Source organism: Mastigoproctus giganteus, chromosome 13, assembly GCF_048544385.1.
Source record: "Mastigoproctus giganteus isolate SK-2022 chromosome 13, ASM4854438v1, whole genome shotgun sequence".
Classification (NCBI taxonomy): domain Eukaryota; kingdom Metazoa; phylum Arthropoda; class Arachnida; order Uropygi; family Thelyphonidae; genus Mastigoproctus; species Mastigoproctus giganteus.
In genome coordinates this window covers 7,165,150-7,190,126 of record NC_143587.1, presented here as the reverse complement: position 1 = coordinate 7,190,126, position 24,977 = coordinate 7,165,150, and the positions used below count along the sequence as shown (strand labels likewise).

General features: G+C 36.7%; 2 protein-coding genes across 2 annotated transcripts in view; one reads left to right on the top strand and one right to left on the bottom strand.

The window, feature by feature from the left end:
- LOC150075743 (uncharacterized) overlaps nt 1-3,787 on the bottom strand; it is a 158,248-nt gene extending 154,461 nt beyond the window's left edge. The window contains exon 1 of the mRNA XM_090387866.1: nt 3,683-3,787. Within this exon, the coding sequence (XP_090243992.1) occupies nt 3,683-3,787 (105 nt within the window). The remainder of the gene's footprint in view (nt 1-3,682) is intronic.
- Nucleotides 3,788-4,179: 392 nt separating this feature from the next.
- LOC150075742 (uncharacterized) overlaps nt 4,180-24,977 on the top strand; it is a 292,105-nt gene continuing 271,307 nt past the window's right edge. Inside the window, exons 1-3 of the mRNA XM_090387865.1 lie at nt 4,180-4,303; nt 4,346-5,470; nt 12,699-13,879. Of these exons, the coding sequence (XP_090243991.1) occupies nt 4,180-4,303; nt 4,346-5,470; nt 12,699-13,879 (2,430 nt within the window). The remainder of the gene's footprint in view (nt 4,304-4,345; nt 5,471-12,698; nt 13,880-24,977) is intronic.

The window sequence follows — 24,977 nt, the reverse complement described above, 5'->3', positions numbered from 1 at the left end:
CCGAATTTGCATTCGTACATAATTTAATGGGCCGCTTGTGGTTGTTTGTCTGGTCAGTTTTATGCTTCCAATTTGCCTCAAGTCTCAAAGCAAGTTCAGTTATACTGGTTACCCCATATAATATGGTGTTAGATTACAATAATTATATTGGGTATAAAAAATTAAGATGTGTCATAAAATACTGATTACGTTGAAATTAGTATCCTTTTTTTAAGTCAAAATATGTATGCAGGTGGAAAGATTATTTTATCATTAATAAAAATAACAGGAGTGAAATGTGTAGCATTTTCATTGGATCATGTGTTTTTGACAGGTTGTAGTCTTTACAGATTGTGTGTGTCAACTTGTTAGTAATTGAGCTTGCCAATGTTAATTTTTGAATGTGTAGAAGCTAGTTTCAAAGAGTTCCTTTTGTGTTCAAATGTAGTTTAGCTTTAACTATATGATTGTAGGTTCGTATATAACTTTACGAACCTACGGGGACATAAGTTCAAAGTAAGAAAGGACAGATATAGAATAGATGTGCGGAAATTTGCCTTTAGCCAGCAGGTGGTTAATTGCTGGAACAAACTTCCATCTGTCGTTCTGGAAGTTGATAGGTTAAATAAATTTAAGGAGGAACTGGACAGGCATTTGGAGGGAATGGTGTGATTTTTTTTTTTTTTTTTTTTTTTTTGGCTGATGCTGCATAAGCTCCTACACTTGCTTTCTTGCATCACGTGCCACTACTACTACTATTGTAGGGTTTTTAGTCAACAGAATTCCAAATTCCCCCTATGATGGTATATATTAATATCATAAAATTTTCGTAGCCTTGGAAACACAGCTCATTTCCATAAAACAATATGACCATTAGAATATGTATTTATACTGATATAATACAGTTAGTATGCCTAATGGTTTTTAAGATTTGAAGATGGCATTTATTCTCTTCTAATTATAGTTTAACAGTGTTATGGATGTGACTTTTTGTTTTTTCTTCTTAGGGCATTTATACAACACTTTTGAACATACAACTTTGGAAGTTTCATGTAATATTTGTGTGAATAGAACCTACATATTTATGTTTGCATTTTCAGTCATCAACAATCATTTAATAATTGGGTTTTTTCATTTTACATGACATAAGGTAATGGAGTCTATAAACTAGAGATGTCTGTGGTTGATGGACAAGCTCCTGTCATCTAAGATACCAAAATCCTGATTACTGTTCGCCATCCCTGAAAGTTATTGTTTGTTGTTTGTTATTTGGTTTTTAGGAGCATTAGCAACTAAGGCCATATTGCTCCGGGGATATGTGGTGGTCATTCCCTGACCTTTCCGCATCCTCCGTATTTGGTGGTCACGGCCTCGAACCCGGTCTAATCAAGAAGCGTGTGCATATACAGAGCTGTAGAAGAAGTAATTACGAATAATTCACAATTTTTTTTTTTTTTTTTTTTTGTTCTTTAATAACAAAAACAGTGAGAAATAAAATTAATACTTTAGTGCAAGGTAGAGGATGAAAGAAGAGCATAAATGTTTCTTTGTATTTTACTACTGGTACTAATCATTTTTTTCAAAAATGAAGGTGCAAATTGAAATGGAGAGAGTAATATCTGAATATGAAAAAAATTCTATCTTCGTTTTCATGTATAATTCAGAGAGCGCAGTTTTTTTCTGATAAAGTTATTAATTTTTGTCATGGTTTGCAATGTGTTATGTTGAAATGTTTTGTTGAAGTACAGCAGATAAAAATGAATAGAAAGACCAGATGAGTAAAATAATTTCACTGAGTTAAATATAAGTTCAATTTACATAAAAAAAATTATTATTATTTTTTTTATATATAGAGGAGCATTTTTCCCTCTTTTTCTGAGTTTACACACTATGCAGAGGAACCATATTAAGAATATTATTTTATGCATTTGCCTTTCAGTTCACCTCCAATATATGTTGTTTGGTCAACGTATTGTTTGTGGATGTTTTGTTCATATATTTATTAATTAGTTATGTCAGGGAATAATTTGTAGAAGAATAAGAGAAATTTACCTCAATATGGTACATAGAACACTTCCGTATGACACTCTCCAGAAATTAAAATGAATATAAAATTAACACAAAATGATTACAGGCTGGAGAGTGTCATACAAAAGTGTTCTACGTACTATATTGAGGTAAATTTCTCTTATTCTTCTATAAATATTGAAATGTAATGTAGAACGTATTGAGTATTATACAGGCAACCCCCATATAACACGGTACTTCTACAACACGATTTTTCTCTAACACGATAAATTGCGGCAATCCTTACACAACACAGTATTCGGTTTTGCTCTAACATGGTTAGAGAATTGCAGCAAACCTCTTATAACAGGGTATTTTTGAGCTTTTTTGTGGGGAAAACCCTACTATTATGTTGGATGTAATTTTTCAACATTTCCATTCTTTTTTGTGAATCCCACTGTTGACTCTAGTCGTTACGTAAAAAAAATTATTGGGGAATCCACATATTAGGTTCTGTGCTATTGTGACTTCGAAGCGTGCAGCTCATTACTTTTAAGGTTTTTGTAAGGTTATTTTGGTTTTTATTTGATCGTTTATAAATTTTTCCAGGTATGTATTACTAAACTTTGTTCTTAAGACCTGTATTGGAATAATTTCTTTGTTGTGAATTAAATCCAAGCCCTGAATTGTGCCCAAGGAAAGTAAAAAGCCCCGCTGAAAAGAAACTTTATTTCTCTAGAACCAAAGATACAAATTTTGGATCATCTTAAAAAAGAGGGGAAAGGTATCGTGCATTGCAAAAAGTTTAAATTTAAATGAAGCAACAATCCGGACCATAAAAAAAAAAATGAACAGAAAATTAGAACTGCTGTTGATGAAGGATCTGTAATTTCCCCAAATATGATAGCTCGTTCCCAAGTATCAATAATTAAGAAAATGGAAAAAGCACTCAGTATTTGGATTGGTGATAGCAGTAAAATATGGATCCCATTAGATGGCAATGTAATTAAACAAAAGACACTAAAAATTTATGACCATTTAAAAGAAAATGGAGCACTTTCTGTTAACCCGGAGTTTGTTCCCAGTAAAGGGTTGGTTTGAGTGATTTAAAAATGGCTTCTCATTACATAACATAAGTATTCAAGGGGAAAGTGCATCGGCTGATAATGAAGCTGCCAAGAAGTATGATGGGAAATTTCAAAAAATTATTGAAGAGCATGGAAACACCACATCAAGTTTTCAATGCCGATGACACAGAAAGATGGAGTATTTTTGTTAGCTTTCGGAACGTAACCCCCATTTTTGTACTGATTCTTAGTCCCGCATAACACGGTTTCGCACTGCACAAGATTTTATAGGAACCTAACTATCGTGTTTTACGAGGTTGCCTGTAGCTCTGTTTTATACTGTGAAGTTCAGAGAATGAAGAAGTTTGTAGTTCATTTGTAATTAATTTAATATTCACATTTTTAAATATAACTGTGTTGAAAATTTTCAGTGTAATTTATGAAGTTTTTTTTATGCATTTATTTATTATGTGCAATCATGACATAAGTTGTATTCAGAAGCATTCTGGATTTATGTTCCTGTTAGATTATTAGTTTATCTTATATGGCCTTCATTTTAATCACCAAAAGTGGGAGAGATAGTAGTACAGTATATACCAAAATAAGAGTTATTTTGATATTTATGTTACCTGGTTTAATTTTGATTTCTGTGGTAGACCCCAAAGTTCTGTTCCTTTATTATTTGTTGTCTTTATATGTAAAATTCTTTTAAAATGTAATGTCAAAGTTATCATGATTTACTGTGTCATAATTTCAAAATTAATAAATTTTACTGAAATAAATATTACTATATATTTCAGTACAGATTATGATTTTTCTTATTTAACATGGTTGTTGAATGGCATGTTAAATAAGAAAATTATTATTTAATATGTATTGCACAACTATCTAAATTCTTTGTTGTTCTTTGAGGCATGCTAATTTTTTATCCTTTCTATACTCATCTTTAAGAACTTTCTATCCTGATGAGGATAGAAAGCTCTTATTAAGTTATTCTTATTATGCAATATAGTAAAATATGTAAATTTTTTAAACTAATTTCAGATGGGACCAAGCCAGGCAGTTAGACTTCCGTTCAACAGATTATTTCCTGTCAAATTCTGTTCATTATTAGTTTCTTAGAAGTATGGATGGCGTGCGTGCTGAAATTCTTGCTGCTAGTCGTTCTCGAACTGGGTGGCTGGAAGAAAATATCCAACCCATTGATCGGAAGCCTTTTATAAGTTCACTTAAATCTAACTTTGAATACAAATCAAAGAATGAAAAAAAAATGTCTGATTCTTCATCGTCAGAACCTGTTAGAAGAATGGGTACTAAGGTGAGCACAATAGCAAACATGTTTCAGTCCATGAATACACAAAAAGGAGATGGGGGTGGTAGTATACTTCCTAAACCTGCCAACAGCAATAAAGAGTCTGTTAAAAGACATCGCCGAAAAGAATTCAAGGGAGAAGTAAACAGAGAGCAAAAGAATACTGATAGAAACTTATTAAGTGACTCTCTTCAGATTCATGCAACTTCTTCCCTAACTAGGACTGGTAGTCATCTTGCAAGGTTCAACAATGCTAAGGCAATGTTTGAGCGTCTGGAAGAACAAGGTAAAAAAACTGTAGATCAAGTTGCTTCTTCATGCCCAAAACGTAATCAAGGTCATACATTGGTTAGTTCTTCATCTTCTGGGAGTAGTTCTTTGCAGTCACCACTGTCACCAACTAGTGTTTCAGAAATTGCAGCAGGGGATCATATGTGTAATCACTCTAAAACTGTTCCAGAATATGATTCAAATAGACATAATAATGAAAATAGTAATAATTCACAGAACATCTTAAGGAATCAAGTCAATAAGAATTTAAAATCGCCACTTGATTCTCAAGTAGTGACATTAGAACCACCATCCCCATCTTTTCCAAAATATATTTTAGAAGTGAAGGATCAAGGAGAGAAAGAAATATATCAGAAACATGCTGAAGACAAAAATGAAAGGAATAATGGTTCACTCACAGCAGTTATGAGGATACGAAATAAAAATAATTGCAAACATCAAGATTCTTTTGGTGTCTCTCTGAAAGCAAACTCAGGGACTGTATCTAATTCTTCCAGTGAACAAACCGATTTGTGTATGCCCACTTTAAATATGCCATTAAACGTAGAAGGACAGTCTTCCCCAAATCCTTTTCAGGGTAGTTCAAAGGATACTGTAAACTGCATGGTGAAAGCAGGAGAGGTTGCTGTACAGTCTAGAGAATGTAGCAGAATTTCTAATAGGTCATTACAAAAATCTTTGGAATGTTCCAGGGAAGATGATATTATTAAGGATGATGCCCTAGTAACTGAAGAAGCTCAACTCTTTCCAAATGCCAAAAGTTATCAACCCAAAGAAACTAATAAAAGTATTGGAAATGTTATATCCACTTCATGTAAGTAGATAGTTTAACATATATATGCATTTATAGGTAAGCTTTAACTGTATATATAATTATTACTCAGGAGTTTTGCATTATATTGCCGACTGATGGCAAACACTGTAATGTATGTGAAATTGTTCGTTGGTGATTGGTGAGGCACATGTAGTGCTTTTTTTTTTTTTGGCTGATGCTATATAAGCTTGCTTTCTTAGTCATTTGCTGCTATTACTACTTGAGAATGGAAATGCTGATGTCTATTTTATAAATCAAAGAAGTGGAAATTAAAAAGATCAGAGATGTTAGGATTAATAAAATTTAATCACCAGAATCAATAAAAATTGATTTTTCTAAAATAACTGTTAAAAAAAAAACAATGCAATTTTAAATAAACTAAAAACTTTCTTAGAAAGTTTTTAACAGGACCTTAAAATATTTACACCTTGGAGCTTTATTCCTGTTTAAGTCTGGTATTTGTAAATTGCTCTACATCAGCAGTTCCCAATCTTTTTTGACTCGTGAACCCCTTTCAACATAATATTTTTATTGTGGACCACTAAGCATATATTATCTGAAATCATATGATAGTCCTGAATTTTTATTATAAAATATTTCCAGTACAACATTTTTATAAGCGATATAATAATTTAATATAAATTATTATATTCATGTAATTTAATATAAATTTAATATAAAATATAATAATTTTATATTCATATAATTTAATATAAATTTAATATAAAACAATATAATAATTTTATATTAATAAAAATTTAAAATTAAGTACCTATACATAACAATGGTCATTGAGAATGAAAAAAATAAATTTTGTTGCACGGCTTGCTATGTAAGGGTGCCTAACTCAAACCACAACTAAATAAAAATTTTGAACCGAACTCCATAAATTAATATTAAGCTATTTTGTAGTTTACAAAAATATACCTATATAAATCTAAGCATACATATTACAGAATTTTTAGCATGAACCACTTGAACACTTTTGCAAACCCCCGGGATTCACAAGCCACTGGTTGGGAATCGCTGCTCTACATTATCTCATGGATTCTATGACTTCAGTTTTTTCAATTTGTGTTGTTTTTATTTTTTAATATGCTATAAATTAATAATTAATGTAGTTTTATAATTAATTAATTTAGATAAATAATACATAATGTACATTGTAATTAATTTAGCATGCAAGTTAATCACTTAAATTTAGAAGTTTTTAATTTTCACAGTGTACACAGTTTTCACAGTTCAATTTTAAAAGTCACAACATCACAACTTTGGCAATGGTAAACACTCTGCTTTGGGAGACTACACAAAAGTTTTCCAATAGGGTCACAAATTCCTGTGAGACGATTGCCAAAAATCAGTGGTAGTTCAATAAGTTTAATGTTGATTCTACTACACGTAAGACTAAACAATAAAAATAATAAAAACAGAAACTACCAAAGGTTGTGTTTCATTGTAAATTCTATATTCACAGTTGTATGTATACATGGTGCTGCAATAAAGTTCCTGGATTGAGTGCAATAAAAGGAACATAAAGTGAAGGAGCTCAAAAATGGTTTTACAGTAGAACGTCGGTTATCCAGAAGTCAGTTTTCTGGAACATCAGTTATCCTGAATAATTTGAAAGGCTGATTTTTCTTCTTTTTTTTTTTTTTTTTTTATTAATGGTAGTATGAGACAAATGTTTATTATTCTATGAGAGTATTTCTGTCCGTTTTTTTTTTTACGTTGTATATCTGGTGAAACATTGGATTAAGTCTAATGGGTTTTCTTGAAAACCATGAGTGATATGAGTTTAGCCATTCGCTTCCGTGAACCTAATTTTTAATGACATATTTTGTTCTCTTCATTTCATATTATGTTTCGCTCCAAATTCGATAAGAATGATATTGGCCCAAAAGTGCAATTTATTATTTTTCTCCGTTTTTTTTACGATAAAATGTCAACAAAAAGAAACAGCACTGAAATGGGCACAAAACCAGGAAGAATGCGATATAGTCAAATTGATATTATTAAAGAAATTGATTTCGCAGCAAAAAAAAAAAGTCACAATGAATGAAACAAAAAACAATTGAACATTATTGTAAAAAATTACTTTAAATTTTTTTCCACATAAAATTTGCAGTAAAATACCTATCTGAATATACATACATATGTAAATGTGCGAATTTTTATGTATAAGCTATTATTTTTTTAAATTAAATAAATTCATTTTTTTCAAGCTATTTAAAGTCCTTTTTTTTACCTTAATACATTATAACAGAATTTATTTAATTTTACCTTACAGGTTCGATTATCTGGAAAATTTTGCTATCCAGAAGCGGTTTGGCATTAATTATTCCGGATAACTGATGCTATAAGTGAATGCACTTATTATATCATTCTAAAAGACTTTATTATTAGCTATATGGTGCAAGGAAGCCTGTGACTTATGCTGCACCAGCCAAAAAAAAAAAAAAAAATTCCCGAATTACCCTAAGAGAGAGAGAGAGAGAGAGAGAGAGAGTCATAAGTAGAAGGAAATTGCCAAGAAAGAGAAGAATGATGATATCCAGCTCAGGACCCTGGGTGTACCAAGCCCATACTCACCAGATGTGAGCCCCTGGGGTTATTTTTTTGCTGAAGAGTCAGCGAAGGTGTCCAGTTCAATTCGGCATTTAAGTTTTTCTTTCTGTCTTCAACATCCTGAAATTTCTTTCCTTTGAAGGCAGTTTTCACCTTGGGAAAGAAGAAATCTGCGTGCTAATTAGGAGAGTGGGGTGGATGGTTGATCTGTACAATGCCGTATCTTGTCAGAAATATCTTCCCAACAAATGTGGAATGGGCAGAGGTATTGTCATGCATCATGAACCAGCTACCTTTCTCTTGAAATTTTGGCCTCACCCAGAAATACATTTCAATAGTATTTGAAGCACCTGTATATAGAACACAGAATTGACTCTCTCCCATTCAGGTACAGATTCATTGTGAATCACACCCTGTTTGTCGAAAACATGATCAGCATCATCTTGATCATGGACTTCAATAAAGAAAACGTTTTGGGCTTGGTGATGATTTTGAAGTCCACTGCATGCTGTAATGCTTCATACCCTCCAAGAATTTGTCTAGATCTTTCTTGAATTTATTCAAACCATCTACTTCCACAATAGATGAAAGTCTGTTCCAACAATCAACCACCTGCTGGCACTGAAGACAAACTTCTATAGATCTATCCTTCAACCATCATTCCTCAACTTGAATTTGTCTCCTCAAGCAAGATGAAGAATGCCATTCACATTCAGCTTACTCAATCCATTCAATGCTTTAACCATCTCAATCAGATCACTCCACAGGCGCCTAGTCTCCAGAAGCTACAATTTTTAGAACTGAAGCCTTTCTAGGTAAGAACACCCTTTTGCATTGGCACAATCCCATGAGCTGTTCTGGCAGCATGTCTGCACTGCTCAGAATATTTAATATTTGACTGCACAATTTCACCCCCCCAGGTCTTTTTCTTTTTCTATTACCCTGAGTGTAGTACGACACAGTTGATAAGTTACCCTGGGATTATTGCTACCCATATAAATTATCTTGCATTTGTCAATTTTAAACTTAAACTGCCATTTCTCAGCCTATCAACCAAATTTTCTTAGCTCTTGTTGCAGTAGCTACCCTGATTACTGTCATTAACTATCCTGCCAACCTTTGTATTATCTTCAAACTTTAAACAACAGGCTCAGCATTGAACCCTGAGGGGCTCCACTGAAAACCACGAAGAGCAATGCCTGTTGATAACCGATTCTGTCTTCTTCCACTTAACCATCCATTTATCCATAGCAGTAACTTGCCCTTAATGCCACATTGCTCCAGTTTATACAAGTCTTTTATGTGCAACAGTATCAAATGCCTTCCTGAAATTCAAGTATATGATATCAAAATTATTTTTTTCATCCTGTGCCTTGTTCACTGCATCATAGTAACATATAAGATTGGTTAGACAAGATTGACCTTTAATAAATCCATGCTGTGATTGCAGTATAATTGCATTCTTGTTCAGATGGTCCTGCATTACTTCTTTAATTGGTGACTTCAGTATTTTCTATAGAACAGGTCTGTAATTACTTATGTCACCTTTTGAGCCCCCCCCTTTATGAATTTTGGGTACATTCGCACAACGTCAGTCCATAGGGACCTCTCCTGAATCAAAGGATTTGCTTACCTCCTTTGCTGCTACCCTTAAAATTATTGAGTAGATCCCATACACTCCAGGTGCCTTTTTTATTTTCAGATTCAACTTTCTCTTCCACTTTCCTTTCATTTATCACAAAGTCATTTAGTTCCTGATGGGGTTTGATAAACTGGCATCCCCTCCCCTAAAGAATTCCTCATGTGAGACTGTAGATGCAAAATACCTATTCAATTTGTCAGCAACTTGTGCAGGGTTATCTTTCTACTGTTAATATAAGCATAGAAGTCTTTGGTACCTTTCTCTGCATTCTTTGCCAGAGGCTTCTCATAATCTTCTTTAGTTTGTCTAACCTCCTTTGTGACTTGATTACAGACTAATTTATATCTACCAGAGGCTTCTGTATCACTCGATAATTTATATGCATCTCATGCACTTTTCTTCTCTGCCACATGTCTCAATAGTTCATCTGACATCTGTTTAGGTCTAAGCCTTGAACAGTATTTCTTTGTTAATATGAAAAGCTTAGTAGCTTCTATAATTATTTATCTGAATGCTTCCCATGTAGAATTTGCTGTTGGTAACATCATCAGTTGATCCCACTGCATACAATTTAAAAACTGGGAGACCTCTGTAGTCGCCCTTACGAAAGCAAAAGCCTTTACCCTTGACAGTAGTTATGTCTTTAATTAAATTCCACATTAGTACACTGTGATTGCCACCACCCAGTGGATCTTTTACCTGAAGATTCTTAACGCATGTAGAATCACTGCTGATAATCAGATCAAGAATATTGCTTCCTCTTGTTGCTTCTCTAACATGCTGCTGTAGAAAACAGTCATCCAAGAAATCTGCAAAAGTCTTGCTAGTGTGTGAGTGACCAGGCCACAAATTCCAGTCTACCTCTGGAATGTTAAAATTCCCCATTATGTGGGACATTCTGATTTGCTGGTCCACTCTATTTCCCTGTATCGCTGGTTGGTGTAGAATCACTGCTGATAATCAGATCAGGAATATTGCCTGATTACAGTCATTAAGCCTATAACACACTCCTACTGTGAATTTTGTTTTCCCAGTGCATCACAGGAAACTTGCACAAATGAGGATGTTCAATGCAAGCTGTTTGAAAATTGCACTCTGGCTGCAGGAAATGAGAAAAGAAGTTATTAAAGTTTTTGTAGGGTTGAGAATTTGTTTTTTAGGAGCTTCTTGGTAATTACTTTAGTCATCGAGTTGTTCATATACGTGACCTTCATTGTTTATTATTTTTATTGAACAATGTGTTTACAGGCTAGCTTGACTGTTTTGCAGATGTTGTGTTCAAGATTACTTGCAGTTGGAAGGGTCCTGACCAGAGGAATCCCAAAAGGCCTTCCAATCCATTTGCAGTTGGGTTTAGAACTTTGGGGTTCTCTACCTCACCCATTGTTTTTAAGAGTTCAAACCTAGATCTTTCCAAATTAGACTTGCCAAACACTGTAAGAGACCTTTGATGTAGAAACAAAGATAACTCTGAAAGTGATATAAAAAACAATATGTATTTCTCTGATCATAAAAATATGTAAAATTTGTTCACATATATACTTTATTCTTAATAAATAAAGTTAAAGCAATTACAGTTGAACTTGGTTATAACAAGCACGGAAATAACAAGATCACGGCTGTAACGAGCAAGAAGCCATAATGATTTTATTTTACGTGAATTCCCATAAAATCGCTCACTCTTATAATGAGTGTACTACACGGATATACCATACCAATTTTGGTAATTATGCAAACATTCTCAATTGTTCGGGTAGTTGAAAAAACCAAATTCTTGGAATAGACAAAAATGAAAAGGGCGACTTAGCTTTTATGACCACCCGCATTGCATTGGATTAGCGGCCAGTTTATGACCTTGTCCTTTCAGGGATGGTGGCTATACAATTGCGCATTGGCATTCTGCTTGTCACATTACCCTATTTAAAGATTGTCTTGTATTCACTGAATCATAAATTGATTTTGGGACTTCTAAGAATTTTATCAATGGGACTTCTAAGAACTTTGTATGCATTTTGGGACTTCTAACAACTTTTTATGCAGATCACTTTACTGTCATTTTAAATAAAATCAGTTAGAAATGAACCCTTCCTTTGGAAACATGTCTACTAACAAAACAAAGTCTCTCTCGATTTGCGAAAAAGTCGAAATTATTCATGATTTCGAACATGGCATAAAAAATGTTGAATTGTGTAAAAAGTTTTTGTCCTCTTCAACAGTAATGATATTGAGGAAGAATAAAGGTTTACATATCTGCAATGAAATAGAACATAACCGAAAAAAAAAAAAAAAAAATTTTTTTTTTTAGAAAGTGTGAGGTTCAATGAAGTGCTTCAATGGTTCTCCTGCACAAAGAATTGCTGGATTTTCAATAGACTGTCTGATCTTGAAGGCCCAAGCAGAAAAATTTGCTAAACAATTTGGACGTGATGATTTTGTATGTAACAGCGGTTGGCTGGATAGATTTAAAAACAGAATACAAGCATATTAATACAAATAATATATTAATATTATTTCTCTCTCTCTCTCTCTCTCTCTCTCTCTCTCTCTCTCTCTCTCTCTCTCTCTCTCTCTCTCTCTCTAATATTTCTTTTGTTTTTTGAATCTAGCTTTTTATAAAGTTATTGAGAATTAAAAAAAAACATAGGAGGTAGATTTAACTCATCACTGATATAGTAACAGTTATAACGAGGAAATTGTCAGTCCCTTGATGCTCATTATAACCAAGTTAGACTGTAGTTTGTTTTTATTTTGATAAGAAAATTTCATAGTTTAATAAATTTTATTAAAGTTTAATTTTAAACTAGTTTAGTTCTTTATTCCAAATAAACATGACTAAATATGATTGGTGTCCAGTAACAGGCCTACTTGTGACTTTTTTTTTTTTTTTTTTTGACATGCCTACTTGTGAGGGTTAAGGTTAAATTTTTTATGTTGTGATATACATTTACAAGATAATTTTTTTTTTAATACTTAATATTTATGATTTGAATAATATTTCTTTTTTTTTCCCCTTCTTCCTAGTTGTTTTTGAAGCCAGCAATAAGATTGCAAAAGAGAGGAAACAAATGTCTTCGTCGTATTCAGAAATCAAGCAAGAAATTTTAGTTTCCACAACGTCTAGTTCTGTAATTTCTAAAGAACCATCTGTTGATAAAATAACTTCTGTCTTGGAAACTTCAAAAGATATGATGCTTACCTTAAAACAAGACAAAGAAAACAAAGGAACTTATTTTCAAAGTAAAGCTGATCATTTACCCTCCAGTGTTATACTTGATTCTAAATTAGAAACTTCTTCATTAATGAAAAATGGTGGAATGCAACGATTTCCTTCATATCCTCATGCCAGTGGAGAATCATATGATAAATCTTTATATAAACCACAGAAAGAAATATCTGAAAATATAACTGATTTAGGTATTCTTTCAGACACAGAAGAAAACAAGTATTCTTCATATAATAGGATTAAACATGATTCAGCCGAACATATACAGATTGAGAAAGAGGTGACTAATTCTGTAAAGCAGAATATAACAGGTGGTAATTTATCAGTATCAACATTTACATCTTCTTCAATAAATACCGATATGTTATCTTCGAAAGTCAGATCAAATACTGAATCTTTAGCTCAAATGGCTAAAGCAGATTTTCAAGCACCTCAAACAATTGTTCAAAGTAATATGTCATCAGAATGCCAATTGAAGGATTCTCCATTCCTATGGGATAATGATAACTTCAGAGGTGAGGCTGCACTAGGGATCACTAATCAGGATCACTTGCAGAATGAATATCAGGCTAGTAGTTTTAATTTTGTGCCATCAGAGCAAAATTTTGATAATACACTTATCATTAACAGTACTGGAACAAATAGTGCTCAAGTATTGGAAAGTGATACTGAATGTGTTAGTACTATTCAAGAGCAATCTCCTGTGTCTCCTGTAAACATTCGTCCACCCACTTCTCTTCCTCTGGAATCTAATTTGTTGTCCAGCTGTCCTACAGGAAAAAGGAGGCAGATCTTTTTAGATGTATCACCTTCCACCAGTGATCATTCAGGTACCCTAGAGAGTATAGGAGTTGGTAGAGAGGAGTTAAGACAAAAAGAAAGTTTTGGCACACCGGAGGTTGAACTGCTGTCACCCAGATGGATAGATACTTGTCAGGATGATTCACATTACTGGAAATCTGATTCAACTGACCAGGAGGTAAGAAAATTTTTACATCTGTTACACCATTGGTAAACAATACACAGTTGGTAAACAATACCAACTGTGTATTGTTTACATTGGACCGAATGAATTCTATCAGAATGAAATGGAATGAAAATCACTCGGAGAATACCAAAATTTCCACCCTTGTTAATTTTTATCTGTATTTCATGTCTGTCCTAAGATTTAGTCAAATAAAGTTAGTTGTGTTACTTTTTTATAATTATTGAAGTAGTTTCATACAGATATCAAATATCTTTTTAGTTTATAATATCTCTAATAGTTGCTGAAACATAAATACCAAATTGCCTACCAGTGGAAATTAAAACATGGTATATGGAGTATATCAATTAAATAAAATTGAATCTTGCAAAATATATGTTCCGGTCAACCCTTTCCCATCTCTTCCATCATGCAGTATGACTGATGACTTTTGAGGTTATGATGGACTCATGGCGAGATCCAATGATCCTTACATTTTGAGGGTACAGTTCTAAAACAGTATTCACAGGCCGGCTGCTAATTAGTACATTGGACCAAACCTATTGGTAACTCTCTAGGGGGCTTCCAGATCAGCTAGTGTATAATCTTGCTACCTCTGCTCTGTCAGATAGTGACTGGAAGGAGTCTGAGTAATGTGTATGTGGGGGACAATGTCGAGGCCACGTTATGTCAAGGATCTGGGAATATTCTTACCATGTATACACCATATCCAAAAATTTCATTACTTCATACAGCATATCCTGCCACATTTTCTTACTATTGAATACACCATGAATTGTCAAACTAATAGAGTAAGCTTATCTGCAAAAAGATCCAAACCTCCCAAACACTTCCTAGTTAATTTCACAAATATATGAGGTCTCAGTTCTAATCTCATCGAAGTCCATTTCCACTTGCAGTCCCATGTATTTTTCTGACAGAATCTCAGTTATCGGTTGATTCAATTTTATATTTTAGCATTAGTATTAGTAGAAGCATATGATGCAAGAAAGCAAGCTTATGCAGCATCAGCCAAAAAAAACCAAAAAAAAAACCCTTCCACGTCACCCCTCCGTTCGTTCAAAATACCTGTCCAGCTGAGCCTTAAATTTATTTAGGCTATCAACTTCCACAACAAGGGATGGAAGTCTGTTCCACCAACCAACTACCCGCTGGCTAAAGGCAAATTTCCGCACATCTATCCTACATCTGTCTTTCCTCAATTTGAATTTGTCCTCTCAGGTGATTATTCTGAGCAAGAGGCAGTATCCCATCAGCATTGAGCATGCTCAAACCATTCAAGGCTTTGTACACCTCTATCAGATCACCTCGCCGGTGCCTAGTCTCCAGACACTAATTTGCAAAACTTAAGCCTTTCTTCATAAGAGCAACCCTTCATTACATTCACTAACCTTGTTGCCCTTCTCTGTACTCGTTCCAGCAGCTCTACATCCTTCTTGAAATGAAGCCTCCAGACCTGTATACAGTACTCAAGGTGAGGCCTGACCATTGCCTTATACAAGGGAATAATCACCTCCCTATCCCTGCTAGAAAAATTCCTGTATATCATTGATAAGACACCATGAGCTATTCTTGCAGCCCGTCTGCACTGCTCAGGGAACTGCATATCTGTCTGCACTGCTCAGGGAACTGCATATCTGCCTGCACAATTACCCCCAGGTCCTTTTCATTCTCTACCACTGTCAGTGTAGTACCACAGGAGTGTAGTACCAGAGTTGATACGTTGCTCTGGGGTTGCTGTTTCCCATATGTAGTACTTTACATTTGTCAATGTTAAACTTCATTTGCCACCTCTCAGCCCATCTGCTCAACCTTTCCAGATCCTGTTGCAGCAGCATAGCATCAGTAGCATCCTTAACAACCCTGCTAACCTTTGTATCGTCTGCAAACTTGGACATTAAGCTTGATATACCATCATCAATATTATTTATAAATACAGAAAACAACAATGGACCCAACACTGAACCCTGAGGGACTCCACTAATAACATTAGTCCACAATGAGCAGTGTCAGTTAATTAACACTCTCTGTCTTCTGCCACTCAACCATCCCTTTATCCATAGCAACAATTTGCCACCAATGCCACACTGTTCCAATTTGTGGAGCAGTCTTCCATGTGCAACAGTATCAAAAGCCTTTCTAAGATCCAAATATATAATATCAAAGTTATTCCCTGCATCCAATTCTTTTGTGACTACATCATAGTATTCAGGCAAGACCTTCCCTTAACAAAACCATGCTGTGTCTGAGCTATAACTGAATTCTTGTGAAGATGATCCTGCAGTGCTTTAACCAGTGCTTCCATTAATTTTCCTGGAACAGAAGTTAAACTCACAGGTCTATAATTACTTGTGTCAGCCTTTGATCCTCCTTTGTGAATTGGCGTTACATTTGCACATCTCCAGTCTGTGGGTACCTCCCCTGAGTGCAAGGAAGTTCTCATAATTATGGCTAACGGATTGCTTACTTCCTTTGCTGCCTCCTTTAATATAACTGGATAGATCCCATCCACCCCAGGTGCCTTTCTTGTATTTATCTTCAACAATTTCTCCTCTACTTTACTCTCAATTATTACAAGGTCACCTAGCTCACTGCCAGTGTTTACTTCATCTATGGCATTCCCCTTCCTGAATAACTCCTCTTGTGTGAATGCAGATGCAAATATTGATTTAATTTGTTAGCTACCTGAGCAGGATCATCAACAGTTGAACCATCGATATCAAGTGGACCAATCTGATTCATCCCCTTCGTTCTAGAGTTTACATAAGTAAAGAACACCTTTCTGTTTTTCTTTGCATCCCTTGCCAAAGATTTCTCGTAATCTGCCTTCGCCTGCCTAACCTCCTTTGTAACTTGGTTACAGATCAACTTATATCTATCATAGGCTTCTGTGTCACATGTTAATTTATATGTATCCCATGTATTTTTGTTCTCTGCCATATGTCTCATTAGCTCATCTGACATCCAATTAGGCCCGAACCTTTAATGATATTTCTTAGTTGGTATGTAAAGCCTAGTAGCTTCCAAGATAAGTTCTTTGAATGCTTCCCATTTTGAATTTGCTGTTTGTAACATCATCAGTTGGTCCCACTATAGAATTTAAATACTGTCTCAGACCATCATAGTTGCCTTTATGAAAGCAGTAACCCTTCCCTTTACCCCTGATGGTAGTTACCTCCTTGAGTAAATCCCACTTCAGCACACTGTGATCACTGCCACCTAGTGGTTCCTGTATCTGCAGATTCTTAATGAATGAAGAATCACTACTGATAATCAAATCAAGAGTATTACTCCCTCTAGTTGCCTCTCGAACATGCTGATTTAGAAAACAATCATCCAATAAATCCACAAAAGTCTTGCTAGTGTGTGAGTGACCATCCCACAAATTCCAGTCAATATCTGGGAAATTAAAATCCCCCATTATAAGGCTCTCTGATTTACTGGTCCACTCTATTTCCCTGTACAGTTTCTTATTATACTCATCAGAGTCATTAGGCCTATAGCACACTCCTACTCTCAGTTTTGCTCTCCCAATGCTTATGTCACACCTAACTGACTCGGCACTGCACAGTCCAGCAATGTCGACTGGCTTCACTTCGTTGGATTTTATATGTTTCTTAACTAATAGCATAACCCCTCCTCCCTTCCTATCCTGTCTATCCTTTCTGTAGACGTTGTACTCCCCAAATTCCAGTTCTGCATTCCTTATATCTGTGTGACACCACGTCTCTGATATCCCAACAATATCCGCCTTTGATGCTTTGAGCAATACCTCAAATTCATCAAATTTATTTACCAAACTCCTAGCATTGGTGTACACGCAAGTATACATGCACCTGTTCTTTTTCTTAGCTATCCTAACACAACCCATGTGTTTACTTGTACCCCAATGACTCCCAGCAGTCTCTGAAATATCCTGCATCTTATTTTCCAAGCTGCTGCTCATTCCAATAGAAGCAGTGCAAGAATCATTTTCACCTCTGCCAGTGGCTACTGTTAAACTGTTAGTCCTTGTATCCCCCCAATCTAGCAGTTTTCCGACCCACCTAACACTGCCTCGATAGCATCAGCAAACATTCTTGCACCCTTTCTTCTTAAATGTATCTCATCCCTGTAGAAGCAGTCTCTCCTGTTAACAAGTACAGACCAGGCTGAGAAAAATTGTACTCCTTGAGCCTTGCACAATCTTTCCAGGGCCGAATTGATCGACAGGGCTCTTATCATATACTCCCTCCTATCGTGTCTGGGCAGAATTGCAGACACTTTCAAATTCAACGCGCCTCCGTAGCCAGGTGGGAAGGAGCAGCAGTGCGTAGCACACGCTTCTTGATTGACCGGGGTTCGAGCCCGTCACCACCAAATACACAGGATGCGGAAAGGTCAGGGAATGACCACCGCATATCCCGGAGCAATATGGCCTTAGTTGCTAATGCTACTTAAAAAAAAAAAAAAAAAACCAAAAAACCAGATTCAAATTCAACCCTAATTCACGACTTTTTTTCAACAGTGACCTGTACTTGTTAAGTAATTCCACCGGTCTCCTACTCTTAATATCATTAGTGCCAACATGTACAACTATATCACCTTTTGTGCCCTTAAAAGATGATATCTGCTCTACAACGTCATAAACTCTTGCCCCTGGCAGACATACCCTGGTCCTGTTCCACCTATCCTTTTTACACAATATATTTCCCGTTTCCCTGACAATAGAGTCACCAACAACTACTAGTTCCTTTGGGACCAGCGCATTCTGCCTTGGGGGTTGCCGCTGTGTTGCGTGATGCCCAAGTGCAAGCTCTGGCGTTGGTGTGGGCAGCTGAGAGCTTGATGGGCCCCTCACGTTTAATCCTTCGAGGGCATCCACCCTGTCCTTCAAGCTCTCATATAGGCCCATAACAACGCTGAGTTGTCACCTGATTTCCTTACACTCCTTGCATCGCGCACATATATATTTAACCCCGGGGGCTCACTCTGGTGAGTATGGGCTTGGCACACCCAGGGTCCTGAGCTGGATATCATCATTCTTCTCTTTCTTGGTGATTCCCTTCTACTTTCTCTCTCTCTCTCTCTCTCTCTCTCTCTCTCTCTCTCTCACTCTCAGGGTAATTTGGGATTTTTTTTTTTTTTTTTTTTTTTGGCTGGTGCAGCATAAGCCTCAGGCTTCCTTGCACCATATAGCTAATAATAATAATAGTAATAATAATAATACAAAGACATCCCCGATGGCAGTATCATGTCCTGTACCTGACTGCTCCACAAGCATCAAGCGAATAGTGCATTTTAAAAGGCTGTGATTCAGAGGGCAGCTGGCCCCCCTCAGTTCTCCCCTGAGCCACAGCACTCCCATTAGCTTGAGCCTTTTGCTTTGCTTCTCTGGTCTGAGTCATGATTTCGATTTAATTTCTATAGCATTAGCATTAGTAGAGGCATTTGATGCAAGAAAGCAAGCTTATGCAGCATCAGCAAAAAAAAAAAAAAAAAATCCACTTCCACTTCACCCCTCTGTTCGTTCAAAATACCTGTCCAGCTGAGCCTTAAACTTATTTAGGCTATCAACCTCCACCACAAGGGATGGAAGTCTGTTCCACCAACCAACCACCCGCTGGCTAAAGGCAAATTTCCGCACGTCTATCCTACATCTGTCTTTCCTCAATTTGAATTTATGCCCTCTCAGGTGATTTTTCTGAGCTAGAGGAAGAATCCCATCAGCATTGAGCATGCTTAAACCATTCAAGGCTTTATACACCTCTATCAGATCACCTCGCTGGTGCCTAGTCTCCAGACACTGTAATTTGCAAAACTTAAGCCTTTCTTCGTAAGAGCACCCCTTTGTTCCATTCACTAATCTTGTTGCCCTTCTCTGTACTCGTTCCAGCAGCTCTACATTCTTCTTGAAATGAGGCCTCCAGACCTGTATACAGTACTCTAGGTGTGACCTGACCATTGCCTTATACAAGGGAATAATCACCTCCTTATCCCTGCTGGAAAAATTCCTGTATATCATTGACAATACTCCATGAGCTACTCTTGCAGCCCGTCTGCACTGCTCAGAGAACTTCATATCTGCCTGCACAACCACCCCCAAGTCCCTTTCATTCTCTACCACTGTCAGTGCAGTACTACAGAGTTGATACGTTGCTCTGGGGTTGCTGTTTCCCATGTGTAGTACTTTACATTTGTCAATGTTAAACTTCATTTGCCACCTCTCAGCCCATCTGCTCAACCTTTCCAGATCCTGTTGCAGCAGCATAGTGTCAGTAGTGTCCTTGACAACCCTGCCAACCTTCGTATCGTCTGCAAACTTGGACATTAAGCTTGATATACCATCATCAATATCATTTATAAATACAGAAAACAGTGATGGACCCAACACTGAGCCCTGAGGGACTCCACTAATAACATTAGTCCACGATGAGAAGTGTCCATTGATTACCACTCTCTGTCTTCTCCCCCTCAACCACCCCTTTATCCATAGCAGCAATTTGCCTCCAATGTCACACTGCTCCAATTTGTGTAGCAGTCTTCCATGTGCAATAGTATCAAAAGCCTTTCTAAGATCCAAGTATATAATATCAAAGTTATTCCCTGCCTCCAGTTCTTTTGTGACTGCATCATAGTATCCAATCAAGTTGGTCAGGCAAGACTTCCCCTTAACAAAACCATGCTGTGTCTGAGCTATAACTGAAGTCTTGTCTAAATGATCCTGCGGTGCTTCTTTAACCAGTGCCTCCATTAATTTTCCTGGAACAGAAGTTAAGCTCACAGGTCTATAATTACTTGTGTCAGCCTTTGATCCTCCTTTGTGAATTGGCATCACATTTGCACATTTCCAGTCTATGGGTACCTCCCCTGAGTTCAAGGAAGCTCTCATTATTATGGCTAAGGGTTTGCTTACTTCCTTTGCTGCCGCCTTTAATATAACTGGATAGATCCCATCCACCCCGGGTGCCTTTCTTGTGTTTATCTTCAACAGTTTCTCCTCCACTTTACTCCCAGTTATTTCAAGATTCTGTAGCTTACTGCTAGAGTTGAATACACCTCTGGCATTCCCCTTGCTGAATAACTCCTCATGTGTGAATGTCGATGCAAAATATTCATTTAGTTTGTTAGCTACCTGAGCAGGATCATCAACAGTTGACCCATCAATATCAAGTGGACCAATCTGATTTATCCCCTTCCTTCTAGAGTTTACATAAGTAAAGAACTCTTTGCTGTTTTTCTTTGCATCCCTTGCCAAGGATTTCTCGTAATCTGCCTTCGCCTGTCTAACCTCCTTTGTAACTTGGTTGCATATCAACTTGTATCTATCCTAGGCTTCTGTGTCATGTGTTAATTTGTAAGTATCCCATGCATTTTTCTTCTCTGCCATATGCCTCATTAGTTCATCTGACATCCATTTTGGCCTGAACCTTGAACAATATTTCTTAGTTGGTATGTAAAGCCTAGTAGCTTCCAAGATAAGTTCCTTGAATGCTTCCCATTTTGAATTTGCTGTTGGTAACATCATCAGTTGGTCCCACTGTATAGAATTTAAATACTGTCTCAGTCCATCGTAGTTGCCTTTACGGAAGCAATAACCCTTCCCTTTACCCCTAATGGTAGTTACCTCTTTGAGTAAATCCCACTTCAGCACACTGTGATCACTGCCACCTAGTGGTTCATTTATCTGCAAATTCTTAATGCATGAAGAATCACTGCTGATAATCAAATCAAGAGTATTACTCCCTCTAGTTGCCTCTCGAACATGCTGATGTAGAAAACAATCATCCAATAAATCCACAAAAGCCCTGCTAGTGTGTGAGTAACCAGCCCCCAAATTCCAGTCAATATCTTGGAAATTACAATCTCCCATTATAAGACTCTCTGATTTACTGGCCCACTCTATTTCCCTGTACAGTTCCTTATTATACTCATCAGAGTCATTAGGCCTACTCCTACTCTCAATTTTGATCTCCCAATGCTTATGTCACACTAAACTGACTCAACACTGCACTGTCCAGCAATGTCGACTGGCTTCACTTCCTTGGTTTTTATGTGTTTCTTAACTAATAGCATAACCCCTCCCCCCTTCCTATCCTGTCTATCCTTTCTTTAGACGTTGTACTCCCCAAATTGCAGTTCTGCATCCCTTATATCTGTGTGACACCACGTCTCTGATATCCCAACAATATCTGCCTTTGATGTTTTGAGCAATACCTCAAATTCATCAAATTTATTTACTAAACTCCTAGCATTGGTGTACACGCAAGTATACCTGCACCTGTTTCTATTCTTAACTACCCTAACACAACCCATGTGTTTACTTGTACCGCAATGGCTCCCAGCAGTCTCTGAAATACCATGCATCTTGTTTTTCAGGCTTCTGCTCATTCTAATAGAAGCAGTGCAAGAATCTCTTTCACCTCTGCCAGTGGCTACTGTCAATCTATTGGTCTTTGTCTCCCCCCAAGCTAGCAGTTTTCCGATCCACCTAACACTGCCTCGATAGCATCAGGAAATATTCTTTTACCCTTTCTATTTAAGTGTATCCCATCCCTGTAGAAGCAGTCTCTCCTGTTAACAAGTTTATTTATATTTGAATCAACTGAGATGAGTAGTAGCCACAAGTACCTCAAGTAGCCACAAGTACATATGCACAAGTACCTCAAACACAAGGACATATGCACAAGTACCTCAAAGGTGGTACTTGTGCATATGTCTGTTTCCTGTGAAACGGACATATGTACGATACCAGCGAAATCTTCTTCTCTGCCAGTGATTGCTACTACTTCAAATAATCATAGTTTGACTTCCAAAAAGATTGTTTAGGACACATTGATGGATGCAGAGAACTCATCAAAGCAGGAAAATCCTATTCTGGAAATATTTGCAGAAGAAGCCATGGACACTGGTCGCCCTACCTTTCCAAAAAGAGACAAACCGAAGCCTGAACGCCACAAGACAGCCCTGCCAGGTACAGCTTCTTCTAAATTTAAGTAATGCCTAATTTTTTGCAATGGAATTGCAGAGGCTTTCATTGCAACGTTGAGGACATTCAGTATTTAATTAACCTCTACTCTCCAGTTGGTCTCTGTCTACGGGAAACCTATTTAACTCCTCAAATTTCTATTTCCTTAAGAAACTACTCAATTTATCGAAAAGATCGGAATACTTCAGATTCTGCTCGTGGTGGTGTAGCTATTTTAATTAACTCAAAGATTCCAGCTAGGCAAATCACTCTCCAAACCCAAATCGAAGCCGTTGCTGTATGTCTGATTACTCAGATTGCATTAACACTAGTCTCAATCTATCTCCCCCCAAATCATATGTATTCCTATAATGATCTTGAAGAACTTTTAAGACAGCTACCCTTCCCTGTCTGCTTGCTAGGGGATTTCATTGGCCACCACCCTTTATGGGGATCATCTAAATTAGACAAATGCAGCTGACTGATTGAAACTCTATTGGAAAAACAAAACCTCACGCTTCTTAATAGTGGCTCGCACACCCATATACAGTTACCTACTGGACAGACGTCTGCAATTGACCTATCGATTTGCTCCCCGATACTGTTTTCAGTCATGCAATGGTCTGCTCTGGATGACCCCATGGGCAGCGATCATTTTTCAATTGTTTGTAATCTGATGACCACCATCACAACAACCCTGCAGGAAATGGAAATTCTCTAAAGCCAGTTGGGCAAATTTCAGTCAGCAATCACTCTTGACAAAAAAACTATTAAACTACAGCTCATAGATGAAGTTATTGATTATATTACATCCCGTCTTTTAGTTGCAGCTAAAAGATGGGACCCGACGGCATTTCAACTACTGGTGGGATGAAGATTGCACAAAAGCGAAGAAGGCAAAAAATAAAGCATTTAATTTATTCCATTGATCTTCAACCACTGCTAATCTAATTAGTTACAAGAAGCTAAGGGCAAAAGTGCGTTACATTCAAAAGCAAGCCAAGAAAGAATCTTGGACTCGGTTCGTTTCTGCTATCAATAGAAACACTGACTCCAGACTAATATGGAAGAAAATTAGGCAGATTTCTGGGAAGTTTCCAACAGTTCCTTCCCCAATTCTTTCCTGCAATGGGCAAGAACTCTCTGCTCCTCTAGATATAGCCAATGCCTTGGGCAAAACCTTTGCTCAAGTCTCAGCTGCATCAAACTACACTCCGAAATTCCAGAAAATTAAGGCCGCCACCGAACAGAGACCTATCAACTTTCGAGCCTCACTATGACTTCCATATAATCAGCCTCTTCAATATTGCGAACTTTTACAGGCCATCAGAACAACCTGAAACAGTGCCGCTGGACCAGATGGCATATATTATGTCATGCTGCAGCATCTTGATGACAAAAACTTAAAACTGCTGCTAGTCTTTTTTAACCGGATCTTCCTGGAAAATATTTATCCAACCTCTTGGCCATGCTGCAGTTTTGGCGTTTTTGAAAACTGGAAACGATCCCTACAGGCCAATCTCTCTGTCAAGTTGCCTTGGTAAAATTTAAAAAAAAAATGATCCACAGTCGACTCATTTGGATCATTGAAACTCAACATCTACTGAGTAATTGTCAACATGGCTTTTGCCAAAACAGATCATCCTTAGATCTGATGATCAAGGCTGAATCTGAAATTCGCAGTGCCTTTGTTAAAAACAAACACCTTGTCTCCATAGATATAGAGAAGGCATTTGATACTACCTGGCGGTATGGCATTCTCAGTGACCTTCATACTCTTGGTCTGCTAGGCAACCTGCCCATTTTTATTAGAAACTTCCTTAAGAACTGAACTTTCCAGGTCCGATACCAAAATTCCCTTTCTGCTACATTCTTGCAGGAAGAAGGAGTACCACAAGGATCAGTATTGAGTGCAACCCTCTTTGCCCTTAGAATTGATTCCATTACAAAAGAACTCCCAAATACTGTAGAGGCGTACCTTTATGGTGACGATCTCTATTTCTTGCCATTCTCAGAACACGAGGTCTATCGAAAGGCAATTGCAGATGTCCCTCAATAAAGTACAAAAGTGGGCTGAGCTCAATGGATATCGTCTTTCCCAACAGAAAACAGTTGTGATCCACTTTTGCAGTCAACACAAATTGT